The 19,624-nt window shown below is 36.8% G+C and overlaps 1 protein-coding gene across 10 annotated transcripts; it reads left to right on the forward strand.

Moving 5' to 3' along the window:
* Nucleotides 1-2,786: 2,786 nt before the first annotated feature.
* LOC119074351 lies at nt 2,787-18,639 on the forward strand. 10 transcript variants are annotated; one of them, XM_037180446.1, is made up of 7 exons: nt 2,787-3,503; nt 3,835-3,836; nt 6,846-7,010; nt 8,298-8,321; nt 12,365-12,513; nt 16,325-16,405; nt 18,441-18,639. In XM_037180446.1, the coding sequence occupies exons 3-7, from the start codon at nt 6,956-6,958 to the stop codon at nt 18,570-18,572; spliced, it is 441 nt and encodes a 146-aa protein (XP_037036341.1). In that variant the 5' UTR covers nt 2,787-3,503; nt 3,835-3,836; nt 6,846-6,955; the 3' UTR covers nt 18,573-18,639. The 10 variants fall into 10 exon arrangements, with proteins under 10 accessions (XP_037036341.1, XP_037036347.1, XP_037036348.1 ...); XM_037180452.1 differs by having other exon boundaries at nt 2,787-3,238; XM_037180453.1 differs by having other exon boundaries at nt 2,787-3,173.
* Nucleotides 18,640-19,624: the final 985 nt, after the last annotated feature.

Genomic DNA, 19,624 nt, shown 5'->3' on the forward strand with positions numbered 1-19,624 from the left:
AAACTCTGAGACTTTGCCGAAGAAAGTAACTCTCTATCTGCCACCATTCAAGAAATATCTCCAAAACTCCAATTAACCCACCCATTTCCAACTTTCGACATTTTTCGCAAATGCCCTTCTTTTCTACTCGTAAAACTCTGAGACTTTGCCGAAGAAAGTAACTCTCTATCTTTCATAACCCAAAAAATATTAGTCCTTTCATCCTACGCTCGAGTAGCTCAAAATTTGGTCACTCTAATCACTCTACCTCAAACGAATCTGAGCCGATTTTTTAAATTATTTTTTTGTTCGAATCGTGTTACGAATACCTTTCATTTGATGGGTCGCACGCCTCTGTAGGTTTCAATACAGCTAAGCTACAGCCGAACACGCGTTCCCGACCCTCGAAAACCACACTCAGAAACCACTTCGAGGCCAATAAAACAAAATTCTGGTTTTTCCTGGGGTAATGGCGTATCACATTTTCATTTTTATGCCCACCCTGAGGTTCCTGCAAAATTTCATGGAGATTGGCTGACTAGTTTCCGAGATCGACCGTCGATAGATAGACAGCCAGACAGATAGATAGAAACATACAGAGTAAGTTGAAAGATTTTGATTGTTTGGAAAACGTTAATTTGGTGCATTTTCTATCAAAATGACCAACTTCAAAACGATGTATCTCCGGCAATTTTAAAGTTACATAGTCGAGTGATAGCTCGTTTTGCTCGTATTTGAAGCGTGAATAAGATAGAATAGGATTTGTGGTGATACAGGCCAAAGGAAAGAAACTTAAATTCTCACCTATATATAGTTGTCGCGTCTCAAAAAATTTCTTCGTTCTTTTTTTGGAAGTCAGACTGCGTCAAGTCCTCCGCTATCGCTCCGGACATGATCAAATATTCTCCAGACTCGTTGTGTTGTGAAGTGAAATGAAACGGCAGATTATGCAATAAAGCACAGGAGGATAATGTAATGAAACGATGAAAATGGTTCTCACAAAGAAACCGTTTGGAAGGATACGAACCGGTAGGAAGAAACAATGTTTCCCTTACATGTGAACTAAATCACAAAGTTATAGTAAAATATACATCCAAATGAGTCAGTTCTTCGATCGATACACATATTTGTTGTGTAGTGCCCTTGGTCTTCGACCTCGGTGTATAAATTACTTCACAAGAAATTGCACAAATATCTCAAGTATAATATTCAGAAACACGAAATTCGGTAATGGGTTTGAGGAATGGAATGTGAGGATTTTCAAAATCAGACACTGCCTTCACCTGATTCTTTCAATTTTTATAACACATTTGGTTCCAATTCCAAAAAGATGACAAAAGTAGAAGATCGCTTGGATAGGTCCCAACTTTCGGATGGGTCAAATCTTTTTCTAAAATTCCAGTTTTTTGACACACTGGGAAATTTCTGCGAAAGAAAACATGCTACAAATTACTCAAGTCATCGGGGAACAAGTGTTACGGACGTTTTCTGTATGTAACGTTTTCATGTGGAACATTTTGAACAAATTATTGTGAACTCAGCGTGTGAGGATTCTGCTGAAAAACACTCGACCGATATCAGACGCATTTTCTAGTGGAATTTTTTATATGTGCCCAGTAAGGTATTCGACCCTAGAAGCCAAAATCACTTTCAAAAAAATTCTTCGAAGCTTGTGTGGCTACAGTGTAAAAAGCGAAAACTTGCACTTTTCTTACAGAAATTTCTCCAGTTACACGAGCCGCTCAGGGTCGTATGCTGTGTCATTAGAAAGATAATTGTATGTACTTGCGGAGCCAGGGGCGCCGACATCTAAGGGAAAGCGAGGCTCGGGCACCACTACTCGAATGATGAGCACCACTACATCTTTCCAGTTTTACTTAAAAGAGCACCACTACTACCAGATTCGCTTGTTGTATGAGCACCACTACTCCCAAACACAAGTCGGCGTCTCTGTGCGGAGCGGATTGGGTCTTATTCGGTTTAAAATCCATCCACACTGAGATATGGGCAGCTGAAGTTTTCAACCGAAAAACGACTGAAAATTTACAATTTTCTTACAGAAATTTCTCGATGTATACAAAACGTACATGGTCGTGTGCGGTGTCGTAAGAAAGGTAATTGCATTTCCCTTCGGGGCAAATGGGGTCTTATGAGGGTTTGGAAGCATCTACGATGAAAAATGATACGTTGAAATGTTTAAGTGCTTCCAAACCGCCATAAGACTCCGCTTGCCCTGAAACAACATGCAATTACAAATTACCTTTTTAATGACACCCCACACGACCATGTACGGCTCGTCTGACTGGAGAAATTTCTGTAAGAAAAGTACAAAGTACATGTTTTCGGTTTTTGATCACTTTATACCAGCCACCGTGTGGCTGCCACACAAGCTTCGAAGTAATTTTTTTTTTTGAAAGCTTCTTGGGTCGAACACCTTTGTGGGCACATATAAAAAATTCCACCGAAAAATGCCTCCGATTTCGGTCGCCTGTTTTTCAGAAAGAATCCCTCGCGTTCATTTCACCCGATTTCCGGCCATAAGACCCTGACTTTCAGTCAAAAGAATTACTAATTTTTCGTAAGGATTTTCTAAATTTCTAAACTTAAACCCCGACGAAACTGCATAACAAAAAGCTTTGAAGAAAATGTGTGTTATGTGCTTCCCAACCGTAACACTACTGGCACACTTTTCTCTTCATCATGGGAAACAAAACGTGTCCAATTTCCCCTGCGAGAAATAATAAACACATTCTCATTGAGACCGAAACCATCCAGCAAGGTATAGACAGACGATGCAGTATTTTCATTTTCAGTTGCAGAACTTTTGCCACAACCGAAACAGCTCCAAGTTAATTCAATTTCCACATAAAAAAAAACTTCTTTTGTATTAAGAATAATTTCATTATTAAATGTGAGAACTTTTGTTTAAAATAATTAACTGAACGAATTAGCTGCTAAACGGCAAAGAAAATAAACTGGAAAGTGGACCCGTGATTATAACGAACGGTGGTGCATGGATAGTGTTTTTTTTTCTTCTTTATGGCCAATTGATTCGACAAATAATTGAAAAAAAACGAAACGATAAAAAAGAATGAATTTTTAGACTGCATTGTGTCGTATTGATTATGAATTTCATGTTCATTGATGAATCAATGTTTGGCGGTACTACGATGAAAGGTCAAGTTTCAAATACAGTAAGCTTTCGGTGTACATTATTCATGGCTTTGCGGATTCGTGATAAAGCTTGATGAACATTTATGTATGTTAAAAAGTAAAGTGTTCGCCTATCGATTCACGGCAAATTTATTATTTATATGGATTCAGCTAATAGCCAGCACCACACGACAAGAAAGTACACACGTTGCGGATAAAAAAAATATAAAAATTCGTTCATCGTGATCACGAATAAAAATAATATTTAAATTAAAAGGAAAGAAAGGGAAATGTAAAGCGTGCGTTTGTTACGCTTTTGATATTGACTATAAGAACCTTTAAATACAACAAATTCGAACGTAACATAAAAAGTTTGTGCAAAGCTTTCAGTTTATAGTTAAATTTTGACATGATGTATCCTTGCACGAATCGAATATAGTTTTAGTAATTGTGTGTTGTAGCATCGGCTAACGGAAACTAGATTAGCTATAAGTCCCAAATCTTTGACCGAAACACAGAAAAGTATTTCAAGTTTTAAAGTTGCTCGGCGATATGCACTAAAGAGTTATCTTTGATTCGTTATCCTCATTAAAAAAACAAGGCATCAGAACAGTCGGACAGTCGAACAGTCAAACGAAACAAAAACTAACAAAATCGGATGAGATTTACTCGATTTATGTGCAAAAAACACTTAGGGCCGAGTAGCGGCCTTAGTCCAAGGGCCCAAATTTAATACTTTTTTTGCCATCATTCTATTCGGCATTCAATTATCTCTCAAATGAAACAAAAACTAGCAAAATCGGATGAGATTTACTCGATTTATGTGCAAAAAACACTTAGGGCCGAGTAGCGGCCTTAGTCCAAGGGCCCAAATTTGAAACTTTTTTTGCCATCATTCTATTCGGTATTCAATTATCTCTCAAACGAAACAAAAACTAACAAAATCGGATGAGATTTGCTCGATTTATGTGCAAAAAACACTTAGGGCCGTGTAGCGGCCTTAGTCCAAGGGCCCAAATTTGAAACTTTTTTTTGCCATCATTCTATTCGGCATTCAATTATCTCTCAAACGAAACAAAAACTAACAAAATCGGATGAGATTTGCTCGATTTATGTGTAAAAAACACTTAGGGCCGAGTAGCGGCCTTAGTCCAAGGGCCCAAATTTGAAACTTTTTTTTGCCATCATTCTATTCGGCATTCAATTATCTCTCAAACGAAACAAAAACTAACAAAATCGGATGAGATTTGCTCGATTTATGTGTAAAAAACACTTAGGGCCGAGTAACGACCTTTGAGCCCTCCCAACAAGCCCGCGTTGCATCTTACCCAAAAACAATGTTCAGCAACTTTGTTCTACTCGTCAATACCTTTCATTTGATATATCACAAGCAGCTATTGCGTGCGTATTTCGGTAGATATCGTCGAAAGACTGAAAAACACCTATAGGGCCCTAGCTCTGGAAGGGCTGACCCTACCATGCCCATTTTCGAACTTGACCTTACTTTTGTCGATACCAATCGAGGAAAAAAAGAATTTTGAAAAAAGGTTGTGATTTACTCAAGCTAGAGGGGTCACGGACAGACGGACATTTTTTTTTATTGCGGATTCGTTATCTTTGAACATAGACAAATGCTTTGCCCTTACCGTCTGCTTCCAATTCAACATGTTACAAACGGCATATTAATCTTATAAGCCCCCAGTACTTCGTACGGGGCTAATAATTTGAACCCAACGGAAGTGGACTTTGAAACAACAAATATCCAGAACGTCTAACTCGATGTCTAACATCAAAAATTTGTTAAAATATTTGCTCTAAATCAAAAGAATTTTTTGTTAAATTTTGTTGCTAAGTTTCTTGAGCAAATTACGGTAGAATTGAATGCGAATGATTTGAAGCATCTACCATAAATTGCATAAGAAACCTAGCGAGAAAACAATTCTTTCGTTAAAATTTATTGCTACGCATCTTATGCAAACTGCGGCAGGTATGGGATTTGAGATTGTAGCAAGGTCATGCTGTGTGAGTTTTAATCGACATGTCACAAATGAATTCTTTCGTCAAAATTTGTCGCTAAGTTTCGTATGGAAAATATGGTAGAATTGACTACGAATGCCTTGAGGTATCTACCATAAATTGCATAAGAAACTTAGCGACCAATTTTAAGAAAACAATTCTTTCGTTAAAATCACTAAGCATCTTATGCAAACTGCGACAAGTACGGGATTTGAGATTGTAGCAAGGTCATGCTGTGTTAATTGATCATGTAACAAAACAATCCTTTCGTTAAAATTTGTCGCTATATGTTTCTTATGCAAATTACGATAGAATTGAATGCGAATGACTTGAGGCATCTACCGTAACTTGTATAAGAAACTTAGCGACCAATTTTGAGAAAACAATTCTTTCGTTAAAATTTGTCGCTAAGTTAGTTACGATAGAATTGAATACGAATGACTTTACTTCAAAACAATTCTTTCGTAAAAATTTGTCGCTCATGCTGTGTGAGTTGATCGGGCGTGGGGTAATCTGGCACACGGTGCTAAAACAATACCAACATTTTGTAAAAAGAGTCATTAAGTCGATGACAGGGCTAAAAAGCATTTGTAGCATTAAACTTGCGCGTGTGAGTTCACCATTTACGTAGTTCGAGAGTGCGTTCTTTTTCATTTCATCAGTTTTTCTACCGGATCTAGTACTTCATTGGATCTAACTATTTTCAAGAGATTGCACATCAAGGCGAATGATCTGACTATAATTTTTGTAAAGCTCTGCGCATTTCTAAAGCATACCGTTGAGCAATTAATTACTGGAAATATTCTATCGAACAGTCGCATTCCCCATCACACATCCCATTGTAGGGATTTATGTTCGTTCTACTCCAACACTAAAGACTCGAAATTGGAACGTTAAAAATATACGATTTTCCTTGTTGTGTGGGTCCAACAACAGTCTTTATGATGAACACGATTATCACTCTTGCATATTTTCAAATTTATCGTATAGGGGTTCGTAACTACTAAAATAGCTAACATTCATAAAAATCGCATTATCAATCAATCATTTAAATGAAAATAAATTGAAATGTAGCGGGGGGAAATGATAATGTTATTCGCGTCATTAATATGCCTGGCTAAAACGAAACAAATTTTATTTTACGACTTGTACACGTTTAGCAGATTTGGGTGGGTCGTCTAGTTTTGCGGCTTGAATTTGAAGATTGGTGATCTAAGTCATATTGTCAATGATTGGACACAATTGCGCAAAAGGAACGCTACAGCAGCAAAGGTGGTTATTTGATGATCTCAGCAAATATATTCTATATTGGAGATGGTAATTCTGAAAACTCCGAAAAAATCGGGAGATATCAGAAAAATTCGGAAAAAGTTCTGAAAACTCCGAAAAATTCGGAAAACCCCCAAAACCCCCAAAATTAGAAAAATTCGGAAAAAGAAATTCAAAAAAATTTCGGATTTCAATCCAAAATCACATTTATCCATTTCTAATCGCCACCGTCAGTTGCTCTTCGGCTCTCACACTATTTCAATGATATGTTGCTTCTCACTGCCACGATTATGCATGATTTGGTTTCGGCTGCTATATGAACGAATCTCTAAGTCCACTTTCATATGTAAATTAACTTGCAGCACTCAATTGCTGAAACTTTAATCGTGCATCATTCAAAATATCGTGTAATTTTGTCCGTTTAAAAGTATAGCCTTCGGAGCGAACAGTGGCTGGTATATAGTGCCAGTGGTGTGACAAATTCGATTATAAAAAGTTAAATTTTGTTGACATCGAAAGAAACATACAACATCCAGTCATGTCGTCGTTGAAGTACTTGATACCTTTTTTGGGTATCTTTTTAACATATGCTGGTAAGTTTTAACTGTCTCTTACTGCAAGTAAATTACTCATTCACATCGAAAGTGTGCTTCTCGGCTAACAATAAACATAACAAATTTATTTTGAGACATCTTCAATGCAGTGTGCTGTCCCGTTAACGTTAAGGCCACGTTATGGTCCGATATATCGCACATATGTCAGGACGCATAACCTGGCCTTAAGGCCACGTTATGGTCCGATATATGGCACATATGTCAGGACGCATAACCTGGCCTTAAGGCCACGTTATGGTCCAATATATATGGCACATATGTCAGGACGCATAACTTGGCCTTAAGGCCACGTTATGGTCCAATATATATGGCACATATGTCAGGACGCATAACCTGGCCTTAAGGCCACGTTATGGTCCGATATATGGCACATATGTCAGGACGCATAACCTGGCCTTAAGGCCACGTTATGGTCCGATATATGGCACATATGTCAGGACGCATAACCTGGCCTTAAGGCCACGTTATGGTCCAATATATATGGCACATATGTCAGGACGCATAACTTGGCCTTAAGGCCACGTTATGGTCCAATATATATGGCACATATGTCAGGACGCATAACTTGGCCTTAAGGCCACGTTATGGTCCAATATATATGGCACATATGTCAGGACGCATAACTTGGCCTTAAGGCCACGTTATGGTCCAATATATATGGCACATATGTCAGGACGCATAACCTGGCCTTAAGGCCACGTTATGGTCCAATATATATGGCACATATGTCAGGACGCATAACCTGGCCTTAAGGCCACGTTATGGTCCAATATATATGGCACATATGTCAGGACGCATAACCTGGCCTTAAGGCCATGTTATGGTCCAATATATATGGCACATATGTCAGGACGCATAACCTGGCCTTAAGGCCATGTTATGGTCCAATATATATGGCACATATGTCAGGACGCATAACCTGGCCTTAAGGCCACGTTATGGTCCGATATATGGCACATATGTCAGGACGCATAACCTGGCCTTAAGGCCACGTTATGGTCCGATATATGGCACACGAAAACACACGAAAACTGTACTTTTTACTGTAATCCCGAGTTATGTAGTGGATTGTACATGCTATTGAGCTTAAAGTCAATGTACTTTTCATGCCTAGGGATGTAACAAGCCACTTTCAACCCTAGCGAAAACAAAATTATAAGATTTTCTCTGGAAACTAAATAAATACCACAAAGTCAATACTATACGAGGAAGTGCTTTTTTTGTTCGAATGACTGACCGAATAAAATATTGTTCCTCTTTTTTCAGGGTCCGCTGAATGGCGTACCAAAGGTGGGGCGATGTCCTACTAAAAATAATTTTGAAATAAAAGTGTGAAACAATGGCAAGATTTACGAAAAAAAATGTCAACATTTTCTGGGATATATTTCAATTCGAGAGCATTCATTGCGTTCATAAAAGGGCCGACAATATTCCAGAATTTGTTGTATATATCCAGCATGTTTTCTTTTTTATAAAGTTTAGTTTTCTTAGTCCTTTTTCTAGCCGATTTATTTTTGGAACGATTCTTCTTAATATTAACAAATTTTGAATGAAACAAAATTTTATTTAATTTACCACCTTCGATTCATTTCTTTTAAAAATTAGATCTGATTAGACTCACCGTAGAGAGACAAACGCATGCGTAATAGTTAAAGGAAACCCATAATAGTTTACTAACACATCAAGTGCAAGAGTGCACTAATTCACAAAATGTGAGTCTTAAGGTGTGAGTCACATTAAAATTCATTGTAAAAAGTCGGAATTCACATAGTGGGTCATTTTAACGTTTATTTTTGACATGGCGTCAGCGGTATTTTGTCACACTATCAGCTGTAAATATTTAAATTTTTGGCGCACATATGGCCACGGTTGGTTTGAAACGAGATTAAATAGGGACCGCCGACCACCAATAATTTTTTTTCATATTTATAATGAGTAATGGACAAGAACATCACACAGGAAAAAATTAGCCCGAACCCCTGAGCCGTTTCTGAGAACCAGTGGATGCGCTACCACGAGCAGTCAGACACAGCCTGATCACAAATTTTAATGGGGATCGGTAGAGGGAAAAATTCTAAAATATACTGTGTAAAAATTATTGCTTTCGGTCATTTGCTCTCGGAGCAATAACTGTTGAAAGTCAAAATTTCACCATTTTCGAAGAGTAATATATCCCTGACAAAGTGACCGACCCAGCCAGTTAAGATTGATTCTAGACGCGGTTAGTAAGCTCTTTCGAATGACGAAAAAAAAAATTGAAAAAGTTCTTTTATTGTACATTTTTAGAGAAGTTACTTTTTCCGCTACCCTCGGTGAAATTTTGCCACTTCTGTACCTTTCTGGTAGCCTTGTTTCAAACTTATTTGCCCCTAATATTATAGCCTGAGGAATAAGCTTTTCAACGATACCAAACATGCTATACTTGATCTCCAACAAGTACTGTTGATGATTCAGTTTTTCAATCGAAGTCACTCTACTCGCAAATCTGAAGCCCTCGAAAACGAAATTATTAAATTTCAAGATAATATTACAATTGAATGTCTTTTACTCAATTATATGTATGGTACGGACTCAATGAGTCATTAAAGTCCACTTCTTTTCAAAAAAATCTTTAAATTTAATAATTTCGTTTTCGAGGGCTTCAGATTTTCGAGTAGACTGACTTCGATTGAAAACTGAATCATCAACAGTACCTGTTGTGGATCAAGTATGGCATGTTTGGTATCGTTGAAAAGCTTATTCCTCAGGCTATAATATTAGGGGCAAATAAGTTTGAAACAAGGCTACCAGAAAGGTAACAGAAGTGGCCAAATTTCACCGAGGGTAGCGGAAAAAGTAACTTCTCTGAAAATGTAACATAAAAGAATATTTTCAATTTTTTTTTTCGTCATTCGAAAGAGCTTACTAACCGCGTCTAGAATCAATCTTAACTGGCTGGGTCGGTCACTTTGTCAGGGATATATTACTCTTCGAAAATGGTGAAATTTTGACTTTCAACAGTTATTGCTCCGAGAGCAAATGACCGAAAGCAATAATTTTTACACAGTATATTTTAGAATTTTTCCCTCTACCGATCCCCATTAAAATTTGTGATCAGGCTGTGTCTGACTGCTCGTGGTAGCGCATCCACTGGTTCTCAGAAACGGCTCAGAGGTTCGGGCTAATTTTTTCCTGTGTGATGTTCTTGTCCATCACTCATTATAAATATATAAAAAAAATTATTGGTGGTCGGCGGTCCCTATTTAATCTCGTTTCAAACCAACTGTGATGGCGTGATATAGTTGCGAAAAGTTTTTGGCATTTTGGTTTACGTTGTCATTCAGTTATACGCACATTAGGAACTCGTTCAGGAACTAAAAATTCGTTACCCAAAGTGAAGATTTTGACATATTTTATGTGAAAGAAGTGTCAAAATTCTCACCAATGAAACTTAACGAAGAGTTCCTGAACGAGGATAGGTCTTATGACTTCAAAACCGAAGCACGAATGTTTAAAAAAAATTAAATGAAGTAAATTCCAAGGTAAATATAGTGAGGAGGTAATGACATATATAACCGAATCAGATATGCTCTGGCACGAAAGTTCGATACAAACGACATCTCATCCCTTTGTTGAAAGCAAAAAATGGAATAGAAAGTCGGGCCATCTGTTGTGAGATAGTGAAAATATTTTTGTGAAATACAAGTAAATCGTAGTCAACCATTTTAAAAAAAGATGTCATTGGCATCGAACTTATGTGCTAGGCCGCGCGTATGAATGGCATTACCTCCTCACTATATTTACCTTGGTAAATTCTATTGAAATCGTGTTTGCAACACTGACAGAAAGATGGTGATAGGTGCTACACTTGCATCGGAAGCAGAGCCATATTACCTGCAGTCCTACGTGACACTTGCGTTTTCAGAGTGGAATACTCTGTTGTTTGTTTATCGGCTAATTCGTAGTACCGAAGTTCATCTGAAAAATTGTGACTTCCTTGCCCATATACCTTACAACCATTATCACCATTCGTAAATACTTATTAAACATGATTTACACCTCTACCCTTTGTACACTATTTATCTACCAAAGTCGCAATAAGATTTTTTATTGCACTAGATGTCAGATTGCCAGTTATGGCGAAGTCGATTTTTCGAAAGAACAGAGTGTTTTCGGTCCCAAAAAATTATGAGCGGAATACATATGAGAAGTTCTGACTACTGTGCCGAGACCTCCTCGGAAATTCTGTTTTCGTGCTTGGTTCAGTGATATGGGAGATCACAAATTCTGACAGTTTTGGGTTAACGTCCAATCAACGCACCACAGGAACCGGCAGACGAACAGAATTTAAATAAGGGCCACCTCGACGCAGCAGTCCAAAGTCTTATATACGGTGGAAGAAACTATTACAATCCAATCGACGTTTTTCATTCCACATGCGATTTTCACGTTATAATAAATGATGGAATTTGTTTATGTAGTGTCCGTTTGACAAGAGGATCGCCACGGTTCAGCAGGGGGTTTTGAACATTTGTTTTTTACACGTTGGCACACGTGCTCTTGTCAGATTCAAGATTCTTTTTACGAAGGTTACGCTGATTATACTTTGTGAAAAAGGTGTCACATCTTGGACAGAATTTGACACTGCAATATCTGCAACATGAAAAAACTAAATGTTCGAAACCCCCTGAAACACCGTGCTTCCACCTACGTAATATACACAAACTAGGTGAGCCAATCTTAATTTATACAAATATTTGCGAAAATGTCATAACGTTGGTAATGTATGTGGAATGATGTGCGTCGATTGGATTGTAGTTGTGACTTCTTATAATTCCGTGACTGTAAATTCAGTTTTGTATGTTGGTATAATAAGTCAAATGAAATGACAGTTACCAATATCTTGGAGTGCGATGATCCAATCAAACCATAAGAAATTCCGGAATTGGAACATTTTTTTTTGTAGAATATTCTTAATTGTAATGGGTTGTTCAATTCATGAATTTCTTCTTTTCACATTTATTGTTAACGTTAGTTAATTCAAGTCCACTCTTTTAGAAGCGATAAATCACCCAAGCTATACCGACTTTATCTGAAATAAAATCTTTATTTTCATAAAATATTAAACCAATTATTGATACAATGAACGACATCTCAAATGTCTCACTGTCAAATTTTTCTGAGAATTTTATTGTGTCATTGCAAATTCACAATGACATTCTCTGAAAAAAATGACAGTGAGACATTTGAGATGTCGTTCACTGTAAAGCAACTAAATACTAAAACATGACTGTTGTTACATTATGGTGATCTGAGTCAATTTTAAAGGAAGTTTTATAATTTTTCATTTACAGATGGAATGGAAGAAGAATGTACTGATTTTCAAGGAAATTCCGTGGCCCATGGCCTGTTATATGTGCCTGGTCCGGGAGTATGTAGCTTATGTGTGTGTTATCATTCCGAGCCACTGTGGTGCAAAGCGATATTTTGTGATCCCCCATATGTAAGTAACAATAGCCGAGAAACAAATCCAGTGGAATGAGGATGTAATTTTTTATTTTTTAGTTTATCGAATGGTCTTACACCGAATATTGCATCTAATCTAAGCGACAAATTGTTTTCGGTGCGGTTAGCTCAATACTTTAAAAGTAATAAATCAAAAAAGCATTTCATGTGCTACAGACAACTACTTTAAAACCGTTGAAGTGACGGTTTACTTTTTAACGAACTTTGAATGGATTATTTTGAATTATTCTTTGCGAGGGGTAACTCACACGTAGAATTGAGTTAGGTCAAAGGAATTTTCGGAAAAAATTAGAATTTGAGTGATATCGCCAAATCTTCAGGTGATTTTGTTTAACTTTGGAAACAAGCGGTCTCCGATTTTAATGAGCGAAGCGTTTTTCTATTGATGTGGTGAAAGGTGAAAGACAATAAAAAATGATTGCCGTAGTACCGTTCCAGATGCTGTTCCAGCAGTTGGGCCCTCAGAAAGAAGGAAAAAATCTACATTTTGGCACCAATTTTTAGACCCGTACGAAGTACTGGGGTCTTATAGGTTTACGCATACGTTTGTAACACGTCGAATTGGACTCCCTGAGTAAGGGGAAACCTACTGTGGTTGTCTAGAGATGCCAAATCAGTGAAAAAAAAAGTCCGTCTGTCTGTCTGCACGATAACTTGAGTAAAAAGCATCCGATTTTGAAAATTCTTTTTTTTTCCCGTTTGACATTTGTAAGTAATACGTCAAATAATAGTATGTTACATACCAAGGATCAAAAAGGTGTGTTTTAGACTCACTTCGCTTCGCTCCATCCCTGGACGTTTTCACCACCTGGGTCTAAAACACACCTTTTTGATCCGTGGTTTGTATACTATTTTTCTTCCTGGAGTACCAAAGTCACATTCCGAACAAAACATAACAACAAAACTGAACAACATACCGGTGCAAAAGCATTCCATATTAATGCCGAAAGTAATCCGTATGAATGCCTAAAGAAGTCCGTTCCGTGTGCATGTATTCTCAAAAATGTCGAAAAATAAGCAATCTGTAGGAATGCCGAAAGACATCCGAATGAATGCCGAAAGCAGTCCGTATGAATGCTGAAAGCAATCCTTATGAATGCATTGTCACAAAACACTAAAAACATTACATTCGCGTACATACAACAACTTGACACATTTGGGAAAGAATAAAGATAGGATCGAAAATGACATAAGCGGGAATGAAAATTGAGAGAAAATAGTAGGGGAGAATGTTGCTCTTTCGGTACTAAATTTGGTGAGTGAATGTGACGGTTTTGGTACTACAGGAAGAAAAAGGTATTTACAATACTGATCGACAAAAAAAAAGTTTATGGAAATCGGATGACCGACTCGCTTGCTTGCTTGTAGGTCGGCCACATTTGAACATATTTCGTCTGTTTTAGCTTTATTGGATAGGTATTGACCGTACCAATCAAGGAAAAAAAAAGTTTATGAAATTATGTTCTCCGGAGCGTGAGCTAGGTCTCTTGGAGTGAGCTCTTATCTGGCTACTCGGCCGTACAGTGAACGTGGAGTATTTTGTCAATATCACGAGTAAATTTTGACCGAATTTCATGATTTTTTTTTTGTGTAAAAGGTATTAATAAATGTGAATCGTCAGTACTATTTCAGGTCTCCTAACAAAATGGCTTCCGGCGGCCATATTGGATTTTAGTAAAATTGAAATATCTTGGGAAAAATGGTACTTAGAGAGTTTCTGTTAACATAGAAGTAATTGGTTATGTGTGGGGGGTTTTAGGAATCCCATATGTGGACTTATATATATATCTATATAAAGCTATATTGAGCAATATACAGGCATGTAGAGCTATATAATAGCAAATTCATTTGTGGAATGTTTATTTATAGTAAAATATAGGTAAATATAGCGGTATATAGCTGTTTAAATAGGAATTTATGAAAGTTGACTTCGTACGGGGCTGTCTATATTGCCTCCGGCACGATACGAATAGGTGTTTCGTACGGGTCGACGTTAGCTATGTTTTTTCTAAGGCTTCTGTAACCTTACAGCACAAAAGTACTGGGATTTATATGTGGGACGATAGTAGGTGAGGCCAGGTACAACACCTCATACTCAGTTCCGCGGAACATCGAAGCTGCAGAGAAGGCGGACTCTCCGAACATTCACTATATTTTAAGTCATAGCTCTCGTGGATCAACTAGCACCAAGCGGTGCGTATACTCTACCTGTAGGTCTTTCCAAGGCCGACAATCGTACAACATTACAACAATTTAAAATAATTTTTTCTTGAGTTATTGCCGAAAAACTGTTTTCGGTACCCTCTGACATGTCTTCACTTTTGAGCGCTTTTCACAGAAAACAAATTTTTTTAAGAAAAAGTGAAAGATAGGTGTTCGCTAGAATTGAAAGACGAATCCAACGAGCTATCACTAATTAAAATTGGAGACCGCTTGTTTCCCAATCATCTGAAGATTTGGCGATATCACTCAAAATCAATTCTAACTAAAATGATCGATTCTGTTCATTTTCAGTTTATCGTCATTCGAAAACAAGCATAGACTTAGCCTTTGAACTGTTTTTATTACATTTGCAGTGTTTGTTCAGTGTACACTTTTACAAGCCCTGCAAATGGAATGAAAACAGTTCAAATGATCAGAGTATATAAACACTGAAGGTAATCCCAAATACTATACGCAAAAACATGCGGATCCATAGTTTCGGGTGAATTTGTGGTGAGTTGAAGGTATATTGATACACATATACTTACAGCAAGTTGTAAATATATGTATTAGCGTCATAGGAAATTCACCCGAAAGTTTGGATCCGTATTTCTTGCTATTCCCGGAGGGTTTGCGTTACCCCAGTATGTTTTTATACCTTACAAATGATAGCTGTGTCAGTTAGAATCAAAAGTCGGTCTTTTCCATCTGTCAAAAGTGACGTTTTAAACGTCAAACGAAAATAAATTTGCGAAATGGTCGCAAAATGTTTTATTTTTCCTTAATTCTAATAACGAAATAGAAATGAGGAAAAATAAAAAAAAATGGGATCATGCCATTAAAACGTCATTTTGACAGATGGAAAAGGCCAACTTTGATTCCAACAGACACAGCTAGTCGACGCGTCTTTGCGAACAGTAGAACAGTAGAATTGGAATTTAATTGAGCATTACACATATACATGTGACGGGGTGATTCAAAGATCTTCAATAGATACGAGGTGGAATGTATCCAATGTATCTGAAAAAACTATCATTGGTTTTGGAACGCAACTTGATTTATGCATCTTTGTGGTAGCTAACCACACTAGCCACAAGTCATGAAGTTTATAGCGTTAATTTAAATTTCATTTCAATTATGTTTCGCTAGACTTTTTCGAGTGCAAAATGGTATATACTGTTCTCGGATCATTTTACAAAGACATTTTCGAACTGCATGCCATCGAAAGACGTATCTAATTTTCTGTCAGATTGAAACGGTTTGTGCAAATGTCCAAATTTTTTGGTTAGAACGTATTTGTATTCAAATTTTATATCTTGTCCCAAAAAAATGTTGTTTCAGAGTAGTTCGGCTGGTTTGTTAATTCGTCCTTTGATTTTTCCGTCGGATTTTGTTTGCATAACAACTGTAGTTAGGAAACAAATTATTCAATTCTTTGCTCCATTCTTCGAAAAGCTCCCTTACATGAAAGCAACCCAACGGTCGATGCATAAAATATACTACAGATTGATGATGCTATTCCTTCTACTTTGAAACTCAACAATCATTAAATCATAAAATTGATTTTTTTTATTTTTTATTTCTAGTTCTGTAAAAATTTCCGTGTAGGAGAGCATTGCTGTGAATTCGAATGCTTAGATCCTCCCGGTGAAGACAACATGTACCAAGTAAGTATTTAGTAATCATTAAACTTTTATGCATTTGCAGGTTCTGTCTTCAACAACTAACATAATTAATCCGAAGCGACGACGTATTCCGTTGTTGGTGACTTGAATGAATCATTATCAACACATCTCGAGAGCTCTAAGAGTGTGTTCTTTAAACATCCATTGTCATTTACTTTACAATGATAAAAAGCAACCAGCTTCAAGAACCACACGGGTTCATAGAATTTGAAACATTTTCTTGTTCAAAAAAGAAAAGAAAAACAAAATGCCTTGCTTTGCGTGCGTCTTTCTTCATAGCTATAACTTTTGAACACCACTTCACCTACGATAGCATATCCGTTTCCTTTCACCCGTATTCGTAAAACTACTTTCCATTCCGTTTTAACTCGACTTAACCACCAGTCAAATGCCCTCGATATGTTTCTGAAAATCATTTGTGGTGAAATTGTTTAGGCAGGCGAACGATTTCCTCGAATCATAATCAATGGCGGGAAATCTTATTACAATGCAATTTTAGAGAGAACAATATAGACCGGGAGCAAACATGCCTATAAATCCATTGTTAGACAGCCTGTTCGAGAAACAGAAACGTTCTGAATTTATACTATGAAGTGACAGCAGAGGAGCCGACTTTTTATCAGCTCGTATGGGGCAAAATTTTGGTAAACAAAAGAAATACGTAAAATCGTAGTGGGCAACGTATGGGGCGAGAGGAAGTCGTATAGGGCATCTGCCCCATACGCCGTACAGAACTCGGCGCGCCTGAGTGACAGTTGGGATCAAAATTCGGTCTTTGCCACAGGTCTTGTTTATTCGGAATATTTGTGGGATTTTTTTCTAGAAATTGTCAAAAAAAATTCCGAATTTTGTGACTTTTTAGGAATTTTAAGAATTTAAAAAAAATTTAAAAATTTAAATTCTGAAAAATACGTTCTCATTTTCATCTGTCAAGTGACGTTTAAACGTCAAACGAAAAAGGGGAAATTTTTGTTTGACAGTTAGAAAATTCCGACTTTTGATCCCAACTCTCAGAGTCTATATTGCAGTACTTGCACCCGGGTGCAAATAGTCTTTTCCTAACTAGTGTTAGGAAAATAACTATTATTATATTTCTGACAGTTGCCTGTGCCTGTGCACGTACTTAGTAGAATTTGAATGTTGAACCACTGATAGTGAGAGTTATCAACAGGAAACCTCATTTTTACACTCAAGTTCGTAATAAACGTGCATTGCGCTTAACACTTGTGACTGTTAATACGAAAATAAATAATTTTGTGACTACTTCGCATATTTATTTCTGTTTGACGTTTAAACGTCACTTTGACACTTTATTCGGAATAAAAATTCTTTAGAATTTCCCAAAATATTCCAAATAATGAGCCGTGTGGAAAGGTCCTTCTTTGTGTCACATGAAAGCAGTTGTTCTGACATTTTTCTATTTTGAACACTAGGCGACCCATGACACGTGAATATACTTGATGTATATAGTGAATCCAAATAAACACAAAATGATGTCAATTGTTGTCAGTGACAACTTGTCACATGAAAATTGTGGAATTTAAAAATGAAGATTTTCCTCTTGTCCGACATGACATACCTTTCATTGTCAAATTGCCCCCTGTTTGATTTTTCTACGATGTAGAGGTACCCACTGAATTAACACTTGGCCCTAACTTCTAACGATTCTCTTTAACTCCCTCTATAAGAATGTGACAATGTGGCATAATGACAAACGGATAATGCATGTCTCCCGGTCTTTTGATGCGCATTATAACAACCAGCATTTTGAATGAACTGCCAGTTGTGACGATTTATTTTCAATTTTGTTTATTACAACACAGACTGAGAACGTTCCCACGATCAAGATCTCGTTCAGGAACTCTTCGTTAAGTTTTACTGGTGAGAATTTTGACACTTCATTCATATAAAATATGTCAAAATCTTCACTTTGGGTAACGAATTTTTAGTTCCTGAACGAGTTCCAAAGCAATTACATTGCACGATTGATAATAACACGAATATTGATTTCTTACAGTGGAGGCTGAAGAAGAAGGCTGAAATATTGGCGGGAGCAGCACCGATTTGCCAAAAATCTATACTGGCGATGGTATTATCGGCAATATGCCTAGAGTTTTTACGCAGCTATCGATTTCATGCAAGCTCATAGCTTTAAAGTAAATTTTTAACTAAAAAATCAATAAATTCACTTGAAACACTTTGCTTATAAACAAAACTAAAAATGCTGGCTGATATATTCAATTGGTAGAAATGCAAGAAAAAAATATTTTTGATAAAAAAAAACGAACAATTCATCTCCCATAAAATGCAGAGAGTAAAACAAGGGATGTCGTCACACGGATCCGGATTAACGATTTTAATTAAATTTTAAAAATTAATTAACTAAAACCAATGGAAAACAAGAACATTTAGCTCAACTTATATAATTATAACGAAGATCAAACAAGTTTAAATTTACATTTTTTTGTGTTTGATTTTTGCAACGAATAAAAGTCTATCAGAAAATGAAGAAAATTGTTTCAATTCATTCGGAGTTCGTTTGGCTTATTATCGTTTCGGAAACTTATGACAATTTCCCTCATGAAGGGTTTTAACTTACGGAACAGGAGCTTTTGCTGCTTGTGTTCGTTGGGGTAAGTATCACCAAATTTTCATGTTTTCTGCAAACTTTGGTCGTCTAAATTCTGTAACATTTCCCAGTAAAATTTGTTGCCTGCAATCGGAGCGATTAGTGCGTCATTGGCTAATGTCAAAGTATACAAATATTCATCCGTTTCATCATGAAATTGACTATAATTCTGACGTAAGCTGATAGCGCACTTCTGACATGGACTCGAAATGATATTTTTCAGCAACGAATGTGAGAACCGATCTGAAGTTAAGCATCAAAGGAAGCTTAAATGTTTAACACAAATAGCACCCAGAATGTATGTTCATTTAAATTTTGCGTCGACTTCATTTTATGACCTTTTAAGATTCCAATTTTATATTTATTGAAATAGGGTCCCTAAACGTTCTGGACAATCGCTCATTCAAACAATTCGTTCGAAAGTACTGTACTTTTGTAATCTTAAGTTCTTTAACATTTTTTTTTTCATGTTGTTTGCTATATAGAAACGACCTAAAATAACCGTTTATTTCGACTATTCGGACACCATTTTGTAATAACCAAGTTTCTACCATTTAAAAAATGTCTTTAAA

The sequence above is a fragment of the Bradysia coprophila genome, unplaced genomic scaffold, assembly GCF_014529535.1.
Source record: "Bradysia coprophila strain Holo2 unplaced genomic scaffold, BU_Bcop_v1 contig_151, whole genome shotgun sequence".
In the NCBI taxonomy this organism is placed as follows: Eukaryota; Metazoa; Arthropoda; class Insecta; order Diptera; family Sciaridae; genus Bradysia; species Bradysia coprophila.